This window comes from Pipistrellus hanaki, assembly GCF_964339955.1.
Source record: "Pipistrellus hanaki genome assembly, chromosome: 5".
Lineage (NCBI taxonomy): Eukaryota > Metazoa > Chordata > Mammalia > Chiroptera > Vespertilionidae > Pipistrellus > Pipistrellus hanaki.
Window position 1 is genome coordinate 21753163 of NC_140507.1, and position 19343 is coordinate 21772505.

At 44.9% G+C, this 19343-nt stretch overlaps 1 protein-coding gene across 5 annotated transcripts in view; it reads left to right on the top strand.

Moving 5' to 3' along the window:
• PPP2R2B (protein phosphatase 2 regulatory subunit Bbeta) overlaps positions 1-16385 on the top strand; it is a 352055-nt gene extending 335670 nt beyond the window's left edge. For all 5 annotated transcript variants that reach the window (XM_084883166.1, XM_084883167.1, XM_084883170.1 and 2 more), the window contains 3 exons: positions 5925-6094; positions 13477-13568; positions 15673-16385. In XM_084883166.1, coding sequence (XP_084739292.1) covers positions 5925-6094; positions 13477-13568; positions 15673-15952 — 542 coding nt within the window. In that variant the 3' untranslated portion in view covers positions 15953-16385. The remainder of the gene's footprint in view (positions 1-5924; positions 6095-13476; positions 13569-15672) is intronic.
• Positions 16386-19343: the final 2958 nt, after the last annotated feature.

Consider the following 19343-nt stretch of genomic DNA (forward strand, 5'->3'; position numbering starts at 1 on the left):
CTGAGGAGAGAGATGAAATTTTGTTGCCAACCAACTCCCTCCAGGATGCGAATCATCCCTTTGTCGAGCATATCCATGCTGTGTGTACAGTATAATATGAGATTTTTAAGAGCAAGACCACATTCACATAACTTTAATTGCAGAACGTTGTCCTATTTTATTCCTGTTGTTCATCTCTGACTTTGCTGTGGTTGTGTATGTAGAGGGAAAAGCATAGTATATACAGGGTTTGGCTCTACTCATGCTTTTAGGCATCCACTGGGAGTCTAGGAACAAATCCCCACAGATAAAAGGGGGCTACCGTGTAGCCTGTGGGATTTCAAAGGAAATATCAGTTGCTTTTACTAGAGCATTATAACCCAAAATGTGTTCTAAGCAACAATATACTAGAGAAACAATGGGCTACAAGTGATTTTCCCCAAAAAATGGAATAGTGGGGAGGGAGGAGGTGTGACCCAATGAGATTTGAAATCAGGATTAAAGTCAGGGGCGGCCATTCCCCCAGGGAACATCTGGCAATGTCTGTAGTCACTTTGGGTTATCACAAGTAGGAATTGCAGACTTACTGGGTAGAGGCCAGGGATATTACTAAACACCCTCTAAGGCTGTTGGGTAACAGCAAAGAATTACTTGGCCCAAAATTCAGCAGTGCATAGGTTGAGAAACCTGAAGTAAAGAATGTTAGTTTTCACCTGTGGGACTTCTCAGCACCTTTAATAAGTGAATTGCATTCTCAAAATTGGGTAGGAACTATTTTTGTTCATAAGTTTATATTGTTTATTATATTCCACAAATGAGTGAGATCATGTGATGCTTATCTTTCTCTGACTGGCTTATTTCACTTAGCATAATGCTCTCCAGTTCCATCCAGGTTGCTGCAAATGGTAGAAATTCCTTCCTTTTTAGTGCAGCGTAGAATTCCATTGTGTAGATGTACCACAGTTTTTAACCCACGAATCTGCTGATTGGCACTTAGGCTGTTTCCAAATCTTAGCTATGATGAATTGTGCTGCTATGAACATAGGGGTGCATATATCCTTTCTGATTCGTGTTTCTAGTTTCTTGGGATACATTCCTAGAAGTGGGATCACTGGGTCAAATGGGAGTTCCATTTTTAATCTTTTGAGGAAACTTCATATTATTCTCCACAGTACCTGCACCAGTCTGCATTCCCACCAGCAGTACACCAGGGTTCCTTTTTCTTCGCATCCTCACCAATATTTGCCATTTATTGATTTGTTGATGTTAGCCATTCTGACAGGTGTGAGATGGTACCGCATTGTCTTTTTTATTTGCATCCAGAGAGGTGATACTGACAAAGAAAGGCAGGCCTAGTTGTGGTGGCAGTGTCACAGGCAGATCTATTTCTACTCCTCTTTAACTGTGCGACCCTGGGAAAGTTACCCCCTTCTGGTCTATCTCATCTATAAGTAAGGACAGTAAGCATACTTTTCTAATAAGCATGAGCATTAAATGGGATAATGCATGCAAAGTATGAAGACCAAGAAATGGGGCAGATGTCATTGTTTTTATGACTGTTATTATTGGGGTCTCCAAGATACATGCTCCCTTGTGATTCTGACACCAGTTTTGATTTGTCTCAAGGTCTGTCACTCAAACAGTAGATGCTTTTGTACTGCACGTTCAGTGACTTACATGGAACACACAGTGAGGTTCCATTTGCATTCCTCTCGCTGGTCCCCCAGCACCTTTAGTAGTATTTCCTTCCGCGAATGCAGTAAAATCTCTTATTCACATCGTTAACGAAATGTATAGAATTGTTCAGCATTTGTCTTTTCCTGTGGCCTGTGAGCACCGTGTGGGTCGGACTGGATCTATCTTGTTCCTTGTGACCTTGGCATTTAGTACAGAGCTTAGCTTGCGTCCATCCAACAAATACTTCTTATTTGTATGTTCTAGGTAACATACTAAGTGTGGTGCATGCACATAAAATACACTGAAAAATAGCCCACAAGTGATTGCTCAGCCTGAATTAGTAAAAACCCTGAATTACAGATGACTTCCTATGGAAGGCATTTTTCCCACACTTTTCAAAGGCCTAAACAGAAACCACTTTGAGCTGAATAAAGCATTGCTTAGATGGGTTCTTTTCAGGACCTGTTTAATTATAAGATAGGTATTATTTTCACTTAAAATTAAATGGCTGTCCATATTCATTTATTAAACATATATTTACGAGCACCTCCTATGTTCCAGGGACTATAGCAGGACAAAATAGACCAAAAACATAACAAAAATATGCCCTTGTAGAGCTTGCATCCTTTAGGGGAGACAACTAAGTGAAATAAATCAAATGGTGTACATAAACTGAGGCAGAGGGAAGGTTGCCTCACTGCTTACAGGCCACAGGGCTTAGAGCTGGGAGGTGAGAGATGGCCTGGAGGCTGGGCTGCTTCTATGATAAGGGTCTTCACAGGGCATGCAAAGTCCTGGGGTTCCCACCTTATGTGTGTGGCTCACACCCTGAGTGCTTGGTGTAGAAACCATGCTCCTTGGGTGTTTTATTGTTTTTTTAATATATTTTATTGATTTATTACAGAGAGGAAGAGGGAGGGATAGAGAGTTAGAAACATTGATGAGAGAGAATCATCGATCAGCTGCCTCTTGCACACCCCCTACTGGGGATGTGCCCGCAACCAAGGTACATGCCCTTGACCGGAATCGAACCTGGGACCTTTCAGTCCACAGGCCGACGCTCTATCCACTGAGCCAAACCAGTTTCGGCAACTCCTTGGGTATTTGTATAAAAGGGGAAGTGTAGATCTAGTTGTTAGAATTTGTTCCACTTTACAATTCCATGGTTCTATGTAGATTCTAACCTGGAACGTCCTTTAGCCCCTAAAACAAGGTCTAATGGATGGTGCAAGGCAGATTTCCATCATGATTAAGAACAAAGACTTTGAAGTCATACCGTGATTCAGAAGGCAGATCTAGCTGTGTATCCTTGGGCAGCTTACAAAACCTCTCCTCTGTGCCTTAGTGTTCCATATCTATAAAATAAGGAATCATCAATCCTACTTCATAGTATTGTTATAAGGATTAAATGAGCTAAAGTATGTAAAATACAGGGCCTAGGATATACTACGCTTCCCATAGACAGTAATTATTAGCACTATTAACTGTTAGAATTCATGAAGTTGATATTAAACCTTGCGTAGGCATAGATGTGTCATGAACTGCAAAATACTGTGATGCTGTGTTATCTATATCCTGTCCCACATACATAATTAGTGATTAGTTGATTAAAGAATTGTCTTTTTATTTCACCTCCATATTCTAGGGATATCATTTTGCGGTTTTCTAATGTTGCTACATTGGGCCCCAATATACCAGATGTTTGAAGGACAGATTCCTTATAAAGAGTTCACAGTCCCAAATTCTCAAGCTTCCCAATAAATGAAATATGATTGGCCAATACAGAGGAGTGCAAGCTACTGTTGATAAAAATATCAACTTTATTGAAAACCTACTATGTGCCAAGCATATGTGTCACATACGTCTCCTTTCTGCAGCTGGGAAAACTGAAGCTCAGGTAGTAAAGAAAAAGTCAACCACTGGTAAGTTACAGAGGCAGGGACAGACAGACGACTCCAGAGCAGTTTAAGCCCTTCCCACCTACTGCCTCAAGCTGTCCCTTTGCTACATCAGGTGACCAAGCCTCAAGGCTCCCATCCCCTCTGTTAAGATGTGTGAGTGTTTTGCATGGGGTGTGGTGGTTGTATCTAAGTCTCCAGTCCTAGTGAGATTGCCTTATATGGAAACTGATGTGAAAATGTAGTTCTCAACGATGAGGGTACCCGTCAGAATCCAGGGAGGAGCCTTCGTGAATGCTTGCTATAACTATAATGTCAGAGACCATAATAAGCTCCTGCTTTTCTGTTTCAATGGTTTTTTGGTTTTTTATCTCAAGTTCAATTCTGATTGATCAATTGTTTTGTTGTTCTCTTAAATGGTTCTGAGAAAAGTAGTTTTGGTTTGGCTGGTGAGTTGATTTAGCAAGGATTGAAAGAGAGCTCAATATTCTTAGGTTTTCTATCTGGAATTTGATGGTACTGTGAGTGCATGGAGTGAGCAGGAAAGAGGAAGCTTTGGAGGACAAGTTAACTCAGTCACTTGCAGGCTGCTGTTTGTATCACAATTTTAGGCTGAACCAAACACTTATTAAGTAGGCCATACTCAGTCGCCATTATTGGGGGTCCAAAATAAGTATTGGCAAAGATGTGTAGCTTGAAATCATATATGCTAAGCACTTAGAAGGCAAAGAATTCATTAATTTAGCTGGCTTTGGTTCCAATCAAGCAACAAATATTTATTGAACATTTGTATGTAAAACTGTCATACAAAGACAAGAAAAAACAAAATCCTACCTTTAAGTTCACATCCTAGTTGTGGTAAGACAAACCTGTGGATTATTAAATATTCAGGTGAGAGTCCCTAGCACATGCTAGATGAATGAGCCAGACCAAGTATGATGGGGCTTCAGAGAAAGATCATTTGGGCTAAAATAATATGTAAAAAAAAAAAAAAAAAAAAAAAAGAGGCATTTGAATCAGCAGAGCTTAGAAATGGGATAGCAAGATACATTCAATTTGAACCAGAGAAGTTCAAAATCAAGGTAAAAGACAAGGTAATGCAGCTTACCACAATATCAAACTCTAGAGCTGTCTTTATTACTGTAAGTGGAAATTAGCAAAAGCAATAAAGACATGGTAAGTCCCTGGCTGGGTATCGGAACAAGCAAACAACATACAGGGCAAGGCAAAAGTAGGTCTCGGTTTAATTCTTATTTTTTTGTGTAGGTTGTTTCCCATGACATGCTTGGAAAAAGAGAAACACTGATCTCTTGCCTTCCAAGTGTGCCCTGACCCAAACCCAAACCCACAACCTTTCAGTGCACAGGATAATGCTCAACCAACTGAAGCCCCTCCAGGCAGGCTATTCTTACTTACTTATGTATTATTGTATTTTTCATACAAACAACTGTAAACCTACTTTTGCCCCATCCTATATTGGAAGGACATTGTAGCCACAGTTTAGTAACTTGCCCAAGCTCACACTCTAGTAAATAACAGCAAAGTCCCATTATTAAACACCACAATCCAAGAAATGTCAAAAACATATGTCCATGCAAAAACTTGTACATGAATGTTCATAATAGCCAAGAGATATAAATGTTCATAATAGCCAAGAGATATAAAAACAACCTAAATGTCTAGAAACAAATGAACTGGTAAAGAGAATGTGGTATGTCCACACAGTAGAATATTATCTAGTTGTTAATAGGATTGACGTACTGATGATTGCTATAGCCTGGCTGAACATTGAAAACATGATGCTAAATAAAATAAATCAGACACAAAGGACCACACATTCTATGGTTCCATTGATAGGTGATTTCATAGAACCAGAAAATAGATTAATGGTGGCCTAGGGGTGGGGAATGGGGAGTAACTGCTAGTGGGTATGTTTGTTTGTTTTGAGAGGGTAAAGGAAAATGTTCTAAATTTAGATTGGGGTGATGGTTTCGTGATTATGCAGAAAACCACTTAATTGTAACCTTTAAATGAGTAAATTTTATGGTATACAAATTATATCTTGATAAGGCAGTAAAAATTTTTGTATTTAAGCATCTACGATCACTCCAGGTTTTGGTATGTACAGTGGCACCAGAAACAAGAGGGAATGTGAAACAGAGTTAGGTGCATAGACCTGGAGCTCAGAAATGGTCAAAGCCAGATGAATGGATGGGACAGGCCCCATGCCAGTCCTCCCATCAGAAGGAAAATACAGAGGCCAGTGACAGCTTTTTCTGCTGCCAAGGAGCTGACAGTTCTGTTATCAATGGACTCTAACCTGTTGGTAAGAATGCGCTAAATTCGTCTTCTTTTGCTTTTGTTCGGAAGTTTTTGAGGAGCCAGAAGATCCGAGCAACAGGTCGTTTTTCTCCGAAATTATCTCTTCAATTTCGGATGTGAAGTTCAGCCACAGCGGGAGGTACATCATGACCAGGGACTACCTGACCGTTAAAGTCTGGGACCTCAACATGGAAAACCGCCCCATCGAGACTTACCAGGTACAGACTACCCTCCCCCTATGCGAGTATCACATGCTTCCTTTGTGGGCTTCCAGGTCAGCCTCTGCCCGCAAAGGCTGATCACAGCACAGAAAAATTAGAATGGTATATCCCGTGGGAACCACAGGGTTTAAGAGGTGCATATAGAGGGGCTAAAACTTAATCCTTATCTACTGAGCACTTGCTGTGTGGTGGATACCATCAATTCAGATGTGGTCCTGCTCTCCTGGCAGTCTGGTGGAGAAGTGAGATGACAAACAGGGAGCTGAGTGTACGGTGAGGAGAGATGATACTGAGTGCCAGGGGAGCTCATGCAGGGAGACCCGCCTGCTGAGAGAGGTTCTCCTGGAATCAAGGGAAGCCTGGTATGTTCAGAAAGGAGCTCTCTATGTCCTGAACATGGACACAGAAGCAGAAAGAAGAGCTTGGATACATATGCTCTGGTCAAGTAGATTAGGTTATTTTGTCTTCAGTCTGGGTCCAATGGAGAGCCATTAAAAAGTCTTACGTGGGAAATGCCACTGTGAATTTTGTTTCTACCATGCGTTTCATAGTGCAACTTGCCAAACAGATTGAAGGAATCTAGGGAGGAGGCCATGGTGGCGTGCAGGTGGAGAAGGCGGGAGGATGGAGAGTCTGTGAGGTTTGCTGTTGGGTGTGGAGGGAAGAGGAACCAGGAAGACTGTGCGTGGTTTGTAGACTTGCAGACAAAAAAGGAGAAGGTATTGTTTAGAATGGTTGGCTGTTGTTTTTTTAAAGAGGAAGACCAGACTTTGAGGTAGAAAGGATTTGTAGAAGCTAATTCCAGGCAAGAGTACAATGGAAGCAATAGTCAAGAGGCAGGAATAAACTAGTCTTATTTTAAAGATTTCTTGGGTTAGATAAAAAAAAAAAAAAAAAAAAAGTGAGGAAATTCTAGACAGAGAAATTTGGTTTACATATTTCTTCTTAAGATATAATGCACATGCCATAATATTCACTCTTTCATAGTGTACAGAGGGGTTTGGTCTGTGCCCAAAGTTGTGGGACTAACATTTTAAAATAAATACTCTAGTTGTGCTGGGGAGGAGAGAGAGAGAATAGGTATGAAGTTACTGCAATATTCTGGCAAGGGGTGTTAGTAGCTTAGATGACAGTATTAGTAATGGAGGTGGCCAGAGTCTTGGTATACTAGTATATCCAAGATAAAACCAGTAGGATGGGATGTAAAAGAAAAAGAAGCACCCAGGATCATCACTAGTGTGTGACCTTTATGCTAAGCAAAGTGCCGTTTCCATTTCATTTGGATGGGAAGTCAAGAGTTTGGCTTTGGACATTTTTAATTGGCTCAACATCCAGAAATAGCAAGTAGGCAGCTCAGTAAGAGTCTGGACATATCTTGCCTAGAGAAAAACATTGAACACTCCTGAGGGTACATAAAGCCCTAGGAAATGCATTTAATTAGAGAAGAAGAGGTTGGGTATAAAAAGTCGATTTTGCAAGAGAGCTTGGGAAGAAGTGGCCAGGCAAATAGGAGGAAAACAGGGGAATATCCTAGAAGCCAAGTGCAGAAATGGTCCCAAGGAGGAGGGAGTCATCAGCTGCTAAATCAAGTAAGGACGGAGACTTGACCCTTGGACTTTGTGATGTAGAGATTCTCAGGAACCTCCGTGAAAGGGGTGTAGGTGGGTGATGAATGTCTGATTGGAGTGGGTTCAGGACAGACTCTGAATAGAAGACGTGGACATAGTGAATACAGATAACTCAAGAAATTTTATTCTGAAGGGAAACAGAAACATGGGATACAGGCTTAAAGAAGTTTTGTGCCAATGGAGAGGGAGACAGCTAAAGGAACAAATTCCTTGAGGGAAGAGAGACCATTGCAGAATTGGCCTTAGAGGGGAAGATGGTCAATTCATCTATCAAAGAAAGAAAAATGCAGTAGGTTTGTAAGTTATGTGATGGGACTATAGACAGTTTCTTATTATGTCGATTTTCTCAGTAAAATAAGGTCATCAGCCTAGTGAGGATGAAGAAAAAGTGTAAAGTGCTCATGAAAGAGTGAATTGACTAGGGCAGTGGTCGGTAAACTGCGGCTCTCAGTTTAACAACAAAACAAACTCGCGAGCTGAGTTTGCTGATCACTAATTACAGGCTGTTGTTATTCCTTGTGATTAAGCCAGTAAGAACCTAGATTTATATCAACTCAGTTTGCCGACCTCTGGACTAGGGAAATGGAGGGTTACTCAGGGATCTACTTGAGGTTTATATTATTTTCAGTGAGGTTACCTGTAGGATTGTGTGTTTCTTCCAAACCACATTCACCTGCTTGGTACAGGTAGGGAAGAGCAGAAAGTTAGATTTAACTAATGATGGGGGTTTTGGCAAAATGAGTACAGTGGAGAGAAAAAGAAAAGTAGGTTTGTTGAAGGTATATAGTAAGAGAGTGATTATGATGATGAACCACTGAATCAAAAGCAGATAAGGCCGGGACCAGTTTGGCTCAGTGGATAGAGCGTGGGCCTGTGGACTGAAAGGTCCTGGGTTCGATTCCGATCAAGGGCATGTACCTTGGTTGCGGGCACATCCCCAGTGGGGGCTGTGCAAGAGGCAGCTGGTCGGTGTTTCTCTCTCATTGACGTTTCTAACTCTCTGTCCCTCTCAATTCCTCTCTGTGTAAAATCAATAAAATAAATTATATATATATATATATATATATATATATATATATATATATATATATGGCAGATAAGAAGGAAAATAGGTCAAATCAGGAAGTAGCAATAGACCAATACTTGTTAACAGGATACAGTTATAGGAATGGCCAAGGAAACAAAGGAGAAACCTCATTGAAAATGATGAGGCCAAGAGACGAGAATATTTGAATCACTAAAGAATGATGGCAGGAATAGTGATGAAAGAGGGAGAGGGGCTCAGGGAACTTTTGGGGACTGTAAAGAGGATGTGTACCAGGGAGCTGAGTTTGCCGACATGGCTTCCAGGAGCACCAACAAGCCCACTCTGTCCCAGGAGAACAAAAGACCTGCCACCACGTGAGCAGCCTTACAAAAAGCAGATCTTTCCATGAGAAGGAGGACAAGTTCAGAGAGGAGGTTGAGGATCCCCAGGACTTTAACGAGAGTTCCAGAGGGTGCTGTAAATAGGTAAGGTGACCAGACGTCCCGCGATGTTTTAAAAAAGTCCTGATTTTTGCCAAAAATTCGGACGTCTGGTCACCTTAGTCTAGGGGCCAGAATTCAAGACCACATATGGAGTTGAGATAATTTGTTTGCCCCTATGGTTCAAAGAGCATCCCCTTGTATATTGGGGATCTTATTGTCCCCCAAAGCATACCCCAGAGTTAAAGGTCCAGCTCCACAGCACCTCCCCAAGCTCTCACTCACAGTCCTCCATCTTCAGTCCATAGGTGTCCTCTTCCAGCTGCACGGACAAACCATCTAGTGTTTCAAACTTTAACACAAAAAAGAAGGCAACGGGAACTGGAACCTGAGTATGGGTGGTATTGACAGAGCCTTGATTAGAGAGAAGTAGATTCAGGTGACACAGTGGTAAGAGCAGTTAGTACTTTCATTTTAGGGAAAGGCTTTTAGAGCACAGCTAGCTATCAGTGACATTGAATAATCCGCATTTTAAGATCATGGTTTTCAAACCATGTTTAGCTAGTGGTAGACTTGAAGATCTACTTTGTAGAGCACTGAGAAATCAGTATTTTAGCACATGTATTAAAATGAAATATCACTACATTTATATACTATATCAAAGATGGTAAATAAATGCTGATTGAGTATCTAGAACACTGTTGAAAAAAGATTGTGAGGCCTGCTCCAATGGGAAAGAATCCCATAATCAATTACTAAGGCTTGCCCTGAGCTGTAGACGTAAATATGATAAGCTATTTTCAGGATTTCCTATAGAAGAAGGAATGGCAACTTGTGGGCCAAATCTAGCCCTGCCTCTGTTTATGTAAATAAAGTTTTATTGAAACACAGCCACCCCCAAAATATTTACTCTTTGACCCTTTACTGGAAAAATGTGTGAACTCCTGAAATATAAGAACAAACCAATAGAGTCTGCACTTGGAAGGCCTCATGAGCAGACCATTAACTACCAACATCAGATTTCCACAAGTACATAATTGAGAACCACTGGTTTGTAAGACTCACTGTCAAAAAGGTCAAACACAATCTAATAGGAACACAGAAACAAAATATTTGAAACATAAAGAGAAGCATTAAATAAGATGAGTTTTAAGTTATCTCTTGCTCTGTTTTCTGTTTCTCATGTGTGTATCTTACCTTATTCTTGCCTCTCATGAAGAAAGATGCATCTTGTTTGCCTAAGATTTTTAACAACAGAACATAAATGTAACGTACCTTCACAGTAGCTCTTCTTTTCCTTCAGATGCCTTCAATTGGGGGTGGGGAGGAGAAAATACTAGTACTAGTTCAGACAAGGTTTTCTTTGGATTCTTCCTGACTTTTATCCTTCAGGAATTACTTATGGATAGTCACAGGGATGTAAAGGACAGCATAGGAAACACTGTCAGGAATCCTACATAATAAAAGCCTAATGTGCTGAGTGCCCAGTAGTCCAGTTAGTTGTTCAACCAATCAAAGCATAATATGCTAATGATATGCTAAGGTTGCTCAACTGCTCGCTATGACATGCACTGACCACCCAGGGGACAGACACTCCAACTGGTAGGTTAGATTGCTGCTGGGGTCCGGCAGATCAGACGGAGCAAGATGGGCCAGACAAGCCATGAAGCCCTCCCATGGTCCCTCCCTACCTGGCCAACCTCTCACATCCCTCGCCAGCCCCAATCATGCACCAGTGAGGTCCCTTGACCTGGCAATTTGGGATTCCTTGGAGAGCTGGTTTCAGCCCAACCACAGAATGACTGGTAGCTATGATGCGCACTGACCCACCAGGGGGCAGAAGCTCAATGCAGGATCTGCCCCTTGGGGGTCAGTGCTTTCCCACAAGGAGAGCTCCACTCAGCCAGAATCCAGGCTCACAGCTGCCAAGTGCAGCGGCAGTGGCGGGAGCCTCTCCCGCCTCCTAAGCAGTTGGACATCCCCCAAGGGTTACTGCACTGTGAGAGGGCACAGGCCAGGCTGAGGGACCTTTTCCACTCCCCACCCACCCCCCCACAAATGCACAAATTTCATGCACTGGGCCTCTCACTCATTTGACACCACCCATAGTTATTACAATGTATATTAGACTTATTGGGGTGATCATTTAATAAGGCATAGAAATGTCTAATCACTGTCGTACACCTAAAACTAATATAATATTGCATGTCAACTTTAATGGAAAAGTAAATTTTTAAAATGATTTATGGAGTTCTTGGTGGTGTAGTTCCCACTACTGGGCCCATACTTCCAAAGCACACACATTCTGATACTTATTACTTACCTGTGGTGTTTCTATAAGCAAATGTCATCAAGGAGAGGACAGCCTGGGTCAGGCCTAAAAAGGCATACCACTGCCCTATTTCTAAACCTTACTGCTCTATCCCCCCCCTCCCTATCAAAATCCTAATTATGTTAAAGACAATAATTGATACTTCTCCTACCAAAAGAAGAAAGTTGGATGATCGTAGTGAAGCAAAAGAATATTCTATCCCCTTCTTATAATTTTACAATTTCTTTGGCCACTGTGGGACTCTAAGAAGTGCTGCATTATACAAACCTGCTTAACCAAGGGTTTGCAAAACTTATTTCCCTTTCTTAGAATACCACTCACATCTGTGCCTTGCCTTAAAATTGCTCCACACCAGAGAAGAGGAAGGAGGAAGGGAGAGAGTTTTTTCTCTCCAACAGTAAGAGAACTGGAGCATCGGGATAAGAAATTTGGCTCCTATTTTCCCCTGGATTCACTCCCAGCCCAACTTCTCTCCCTCTCCCCCACTCATTACGCACAGCAAAGAGACAAGTCAGTGATAAGGGCCAGAATCAACACTTTCTAGAAATGAGACCAATGCCGAGTCCCTTAACTCCACCATCACCACCTTCATTGAAAGTAGTCTGTGGTGCTTTGAGGTAATGGGGTAAACAGAAGTATGGCCCAGAAGCCAATCCTGTTATTTGTTATAAATAAAGTTTTATTGGAACACTCCCCTGCTCATTTGTTTATGTATTGCCTATGGCTACTTTGGCATTACAGGGGCAGAGCTGAGTTATTGCAACAGAGGCCATATGGCCCTTTATATTATAAAAAGTTTGCCAACCCCTGGTCAATACCCAGAATCAGCCCTCTTTTGCCCTCAGGTGCTCTTCTGGTTTTATGCTAAAAAATTTTTAACAATCAAGATTTTCACCCCTACAAGCAGAAATGGCCTCCTGAGCCACTTCCAATATGCCCAAACAGTGGCAGAAAGGGAGAAAATGAGTTAATTTGCAGCAGAGATACCAAGTGCAGAACACAAGCCTCATTCCTGCATCCGCCTTCCCCACCCACAGCCCTGAAGCAGACACCTGGCAAGACCTAAAACCTTGGGGGAACAACAGAGCCACGGTGGAGGAAATTGATTTGCAGTTAGCAGTACGCTATCCAATGACTCAGAGCTTGCACATACCCAAAACGTGTAAGGCCACATGGAATGAATCTTACCTCAGTCTTCTGTCCAGTACTCCGCACACAGCTGAGCCAGGGGTCAGCATCCCGCAGGACTCAGGAGAGGTGAGGGGCCCAGGCTGCAAGGCAAGGGAGAAGGAACCATCACTCTAAATCTAAACACAGTGACACATGCTTTTCACACCAACCCTCTACCTTCACCCAGGTCTGTCTCCCCCTTGGCCTTGTCTCAGGTCACTATCGCAGCTTCTGTGTGGGACTGAGACCCCGTGTAAGGTGAGGCTAATGGGGCAGATTGCTGGAGAGTGGGTGCCCTGGAACCCGAATACGGGGGTTCAGTTCCCATCCTGTCATGTTCTTTCCTGTGTGATCTTGGACACATGACGTCATACCCTACACTTCATGCTCCATTGAAATGAAGCAAATGACAGTCCCTCTATCCTGAGATGAGACTTTATGAACAAAGCACCCGGCTAATAACAAGTAGCATTCTGTGTACGCCTGTTATTATCATCACCTCTCCTTACTGCTGGGCTTAGATAAGGATAGGACTATGCCACTTATGGGGCCCTGTTGGGCGCCACTGCCCACCTACCAAGCTAGCTTGACCCATCTGACCACATAAGCAGCTCATCCCAATGCCCCACCGCTGGGAAGGGCCGCACCTGGTTTCAGACTGGGACCTCCTGGATGGAGGCGCGTTTACACCAAAAGAACTAAGCCCACACCCACGGAGGCGGCATTCACAGAAAGCATCCTTTTTTAACGTAATTGACTCTGTTGCTGTCTTTCCTCCTCAGGTCCATGACTACCTCCGCAGCAAGTTGTGCTCCCTCTACGAAAACGACTGCATTTTTGATAAATTCGAGTGCGTGTGGAATGGGTCAGACAGGTGAGGAAGGCTCAGTGACCGGGAGCCTCCCGAAGGCGGGCCCTCTCCCGGCGGGGGCCTGGGTAGTGTGTTTTCCATGGATGTCAATGTCCGGTCCCGAGGCCTGGCAGGGAGGTCTTATGTGGGTTACCGGATGCCCCTGGGGTCAGGCCTGGGACGAAGGGAAGGACGTAGGGAGACCCTTGACTCTGCTTTCAGCACCAGCGCAGGTGACCCTTGGACATCAACGAGAAAACCCGATCTTTTACACAAAAGATCCCTTCTCCCCCCTCCCCCCCAGAGCAAGGCCAGCAAGCCAAAATGGAGGGCACTAATGATCCTCCCTCAGATCCCAGCACGAATGGCTCACGTGACTGCAAACTTTCCAGATCGAAAATTACTTCTTGAAGCTGCTAGTGTAGACTTGGCCAAAGGCCCCGGCGGCTCATTAGCGGAATGCCAGCCAGCCCCATTCATCACATTCCCTCTACGTGATTTATTACTGTTTTAAGGCCTTTGATTTCAACAATGCTTCATATTACCTCCCAATCGTTCATTTTTAGTTTGACACATACAGATGGATCTCCGGGTTCTGGGAGAACTTGGCACAGGCTCCCAGGGGCTGTCCCTGGAGAAGTCAGCACCAGCCCCACAGTCCTGCCCAAAAGCGCAGAAACCCGACGGTGCCAAAGCCCTCAGAGTCTCAGTGAGCATGAGCTGTCTCTGTCCCTTGTCCAGCCTCTTAGCCAGTGAACCAGAGTGTCCTCCATGCAGCCTGGGATAAATCCCCCAGACGGCGGAGGACCCAAGTAAGACCATCCAGCTGGTGTAGGACGGAGGTGGGGAGGAGAGCGCAAAGCAATGGTGATACATGAACAAAAGCTCCTACAGGGGCAAGAAGCTAGCCAACCCCGTTATCTTATTATTTATTTACATATAATGTACTTGTTGATTAATTTTACCTGTCATTTGCGTATTTGTTGTCATTGCTCCTCATTCCCCTCTATCTTAGCCTAGATCTAAAAACTACGCTTACTAAGCACCAACTGTGTACCAGGCACCTTCACACACAGCATGTTATTTAATGCTGGCCATGGAGTAAATAGCAGGATGCTATGTATGTCATTGAACATAAACAACATAAAAAATGTTAGAAAATGGGACTCCGCCACGTCCTGGGCCCTGTTTGGTGCCACTGTCCACCCACACAAGCTTGTTCAATCCGTCCAGCCCCGTGGTCGGCAAATCGCGGCTCGCAAGCCACTTGCAGCTCTGGCCCCTTGAGTGTTCTAACACCACTTCTTCAAAATAGACTCGCCCAGCCCAAAAACCGACTTCTGCGCATGGACCACAAAGTTCCAGTCACACTGTATGTGCGCACCCGCACGTGGTATTTTGAGGAAGAGCCACACTCCAGGGGCCAAAGAGCTGCAGCCGTGGTTTGCCAACCACTGGTCTAGCCACACAAGCAGCTCACCGGCCATCCTAATGTCCCACAGCTGGGAAGGGCCTTGGAGGTCAGCTTTAAATATGCACAGGGTGCCGAAACCAGTTTGGTTCAGTGGATAGAGCGTTGGCCTGCAGACTGAAAGGTCTCAGGTTCGATTCCAGTCAAGGGCATGTACCTTGGTTGTGGGCACATCCCCGGTAGGGGGCCTGCAAAAAAGGCAGCTGATCAATGATTCTCTCATTGATGTTTCTAACTCTCTATCCCTCTCTCTTCCTCTCTGTAAAAAATCAATAAAATATTTTTTTAAATAATAAACAAATAAATATGCACAGGGCTTCATGGTTTTCAAAGTGCTCCTGCTTTCCTCACCTTCTCCAGCCTCACAGTTCTGAGCCCGCAATCCCGTGACTCACTGACTTAGCCCCAGAACAGAAAGGAATCTAGGGAACAGAAATAATTAACAAGGAAGTTTACCACCATTCTTAGGTCCAAGCCCAGGGCTTGTTGCTCTTAGTGACTGCAAAGGACACCAGCAGTCGCACTATAGAACCAGTTTGGGGGTTTGTTACCAGGCCACAGAGTGGCGGTGCTTGCATTAGACAGGCACCAGAGGGGGGTGTGACTGCCCTTTCTCCACAGCACTCAGTGGCTCCCTGTTTCCTCTCTGCCTTGCAGTGTCATCATGACCGGCTCCTACAACAACTTCTTCAGGATGTTCGACCGAAACACCAAGCGTGACGTCACCCTGGAGGCCTCGAGGGAGAACAGCAAACCCCGGGCCATCCTGAAACCGCGGAAAGTGTGCGTGGGGGGCAAGCGGAGGAAAGACGAGATCAGCGTCGACAGCCTGGACTTTAGCAAAAAGATCTTGCATACAGCTTGGCATCCTTCAGAAAATATTATAGCAGTGGCGGCTACAAATAACCTATATATATTCCAGGACAAGGTTAACTAGGAGGACAAGTTATTATTACTTAATAATCTCACCTACTGAATACTAGTCAAACACGTTTTTAAATGTTTCTTTTGGGTCTTCATTTGATGCATTGACTTTCCTTTCCCTACACAGAAAACAACTGGGAGGGAATTCAAAGGAGTCCAACTTCCCCATATCCCCAGTTCCAAGACACTTTTGTCCAGCCCAATCGGTCCCGGACACTTCTGTTTAGAATTGAGCGCTGCCAGCTTCCATAGTTGACCTGAATTTCTGATGCTTTCCTTTGCCCAGTTTTCTCTGGTGGGTCCAGTGTTTTGTTGCTAGGTGTCTGCTGAGATAAAATGAGGTTGTCTGTAGTATTTAAAGTGAAAGGGGATACGTTTCTTTTTTTAATTAAACAATTCCCTTTGATTGAAAATTTCAACAAAAAAAATAAACACCGTTTACTCTACTCTTCAGAGGAAATGCTCCTTGTTTTGTGGGGGAAAAAAAAAAACAGAACTAGTCAGCATCTCCTGCCCCAACGGCATTTTTTTGTGGGGTTTGTTTTTTTTTGCCGTTTTCTTTTTTAACAATTTCATTTGAGCCAGAGATTTATCTCAGAGGCTGTGAAGGGGATGCCGAATGAGAAGGGGAGGGCCCCATCCATACGGCTGTAGTCTCTCCTTTGTAAGCGCCGCAGAAAGGGCCTGAGAATCTGGCTGGGAAGCACCACACATGCTCCAGGAGATATAAAGAGGGCGCTTCTCAGGGCGGGCTTGGCCAGTCTGGGGCCAGATTCCCTCGGCCGCTCTGTTACTCTGGCTTTTTGTCACTTTAAATGGCTCCATCTAATCCTCTACTTGCACGTTCCCTGGCTCTTTCTCTTCACCCTTTTCCAGCTTTCTTGTTCCATTGACTCCTAAAGGCCGGGGCCTGGTTGTGTATTATCTGGTGTTCTGCATCAGTGGCTCTCAACCTTCCTAATGCCACCACCCTTTAATACAGCTCCTCATGTTGTGGTGACCCCCAGCCATACAATTATTTTCATTGCTATTTCATAACTAATTTTTGCTGCTGTTAATGAATCGTAATGTAAATATCTGTGAGAACCACTGTTGTAGAGCCTAAGACCATCGAAAAACACAGATATTTACATTACGATTCATTAACAGCGGCAAAATTACAGTTATGAAGTAGCAACGAAAATAATTGTATGGTTGGGGGTCACCACAACATGAGGAGCTGTACTAACAGGTGGCGGCATTAGGAAGGTTAAGAACCACTGCTCTACATGAAGCCGGAGGCTGCGGGGACCGGCCCTGGCTCCTGAGCAAAGCTGGCCTGTCCTCCTCGGGGGTGTCTCTGGAGCAGGCCCCCTCCCCCCCTCCTGGGTGTGGTGACCGCAAGGAACAACCCATCTGTCTCCACTGTGGCTAGAACCAACACCGCCAATAAAAACGCTGACTTGTACAGTCTAATCAAGTGCTTCTAGCCCTCCCCACGCTCACCCTCTGCAAAAATGGAATCCGGGCCTTCGACATTAGAGTGAAGTCGGCTTAAACCTGTGGAGGCTGGTTCGTCCTTCCCCCAGGTTGAAGATTCAAACTTAAACTCCCAGAAGGTTCCATGTGGCACACCTCTCGGAAGGAGACACAGTGAATGCAAAGGACTGAAGAGCAAAAGGTCTCAGAATAAACCGCATGCAAGCAGTATTGTAAGGCAGGTCGCCCACCAGACCACGCATCCTGCGGCGTTTCCAGTGGAGAGAACATCACAGGTGGGTCCGAAGCGAGCGTGGATGCTGCACGGCGGTGACATGAATGTCCCTCCAATTCGATTAGCTGGCCTGGCCCTTCTTTTGTTCATCCAATAACAAATAGTTATGAAGCCCCTTCACCCAGGTACGGTGTTTAAACATAAAATAAACAGAATAAAGGGACATCATATATACTTGTTATGTGACAGCCACTGAGCGAGGCACTTTTTAAAACCACCACGACCACCGGATGGGTAAATCTATTATTCCGTCTTTATAGCCGAGAAACAGACTGAAAGGGCTCGGTGGCGCCTTCGCAGGGACACAGCCACAGTCTGATCTGGAGCTGTCCTCTCCTGGGTCCGTGCTTCTCCCACCACAGGGATGGCTAACACGGAGCCACCCTGTATCTCCACTGGTGAGGGCGCTCCCCATCTCTCCATGACCCAATCCTGCCCGACAGCCGCCCGGGAACACGCATCTGTCTGTCACCAGAGCAGAGAGTGCAGTCGAGTGGCTCCCAGAGGCCTCCAACCCCTGACCCCGGACCTTTTTATTACCTTTTAACTGTCCCCCAATTTAGATCTTCCACGCCCCATTAGCTAAACTGCCGGTGGCCGGACAAGGTGACCTGCCTTCTCTGCCTGTTCCAGCCTTGGACGCTGTCACATTAATGATCACTACCAGACCACACCGGGGGCTTAGTGACAGATCCCCAGTCCACTCTCTCCCCAGCATCGCCTGAAAAGCTACACGTGGTCTCTCAGATGGACAGCTGCCCTGAGGGCCTGCCTCTGACCCAGCTCAGCACACACACCCCCCTCCCCCCCCCAGTGTGGTCTGCCGTTTGGGGTTAGAGCAAGAGTGGGAGGAGCACTTCTCTAGAGCTCATCTTTGTGCCGATGCCGGTACCACAGGGAAGTGGGGCCGGCCACTGTCATATTTGTTATTGCTCTGGGCGGCTAACGATACACTCCCTCCCACCCAGATTTTTTTTTTAATATACTTTATTGATTTTTTACAGAGAGGAAAGGAGAGGGAGAGAGAGTTAGAAACATCGATGAGAGAGAATCATAGGCCAGCTGCCTCCTGCACACCCCACGCCGGGGATGTGCCCACAACCAAGGTACATGCCCTTGACTGGAATCGAACCTGGGACCCCTCAGACCGCAGACCGACACTCTATCCACTGAGCCAAACCCGCTTCAGCCACCCAGAGCTTCTTGTGTGAGTCAAAGAGAACCCCGGGGAAGCTGGGGTAGGAGGGAGGGGATGGGGCTGCCCCACTAGCAGAAGAAAGGTATTTTGGTCCTCCAACCATCCATCAGTCGGGTGATACTCATGAACGCAGTCATTCGTTCACTCAAATATTTCACGGTCACGCATGTACTACCTGTGAGCTCTGAGCCGGGTGGTCCAGGGAGCAGGGCGCACAGTGTGATGGGAAGGCAGATTATGTCAGCAGGAAGAGGTTACAGGGCGGAGGCCAGGGCGCCTGCTGGGTGGAACGCTGAGCTCCTCCACGCACAAGCTGGACTCTTGGCAAATCACTTCCCCTCTCTAGATCTTAATTTCCTCCGTGATAACAATAAGGACACCAATGGCACCTACCTCATGAGACTGCTGTGAAGATTGAGTGATTTAGTATAACAGAGTTCTCAGAACAGTGTG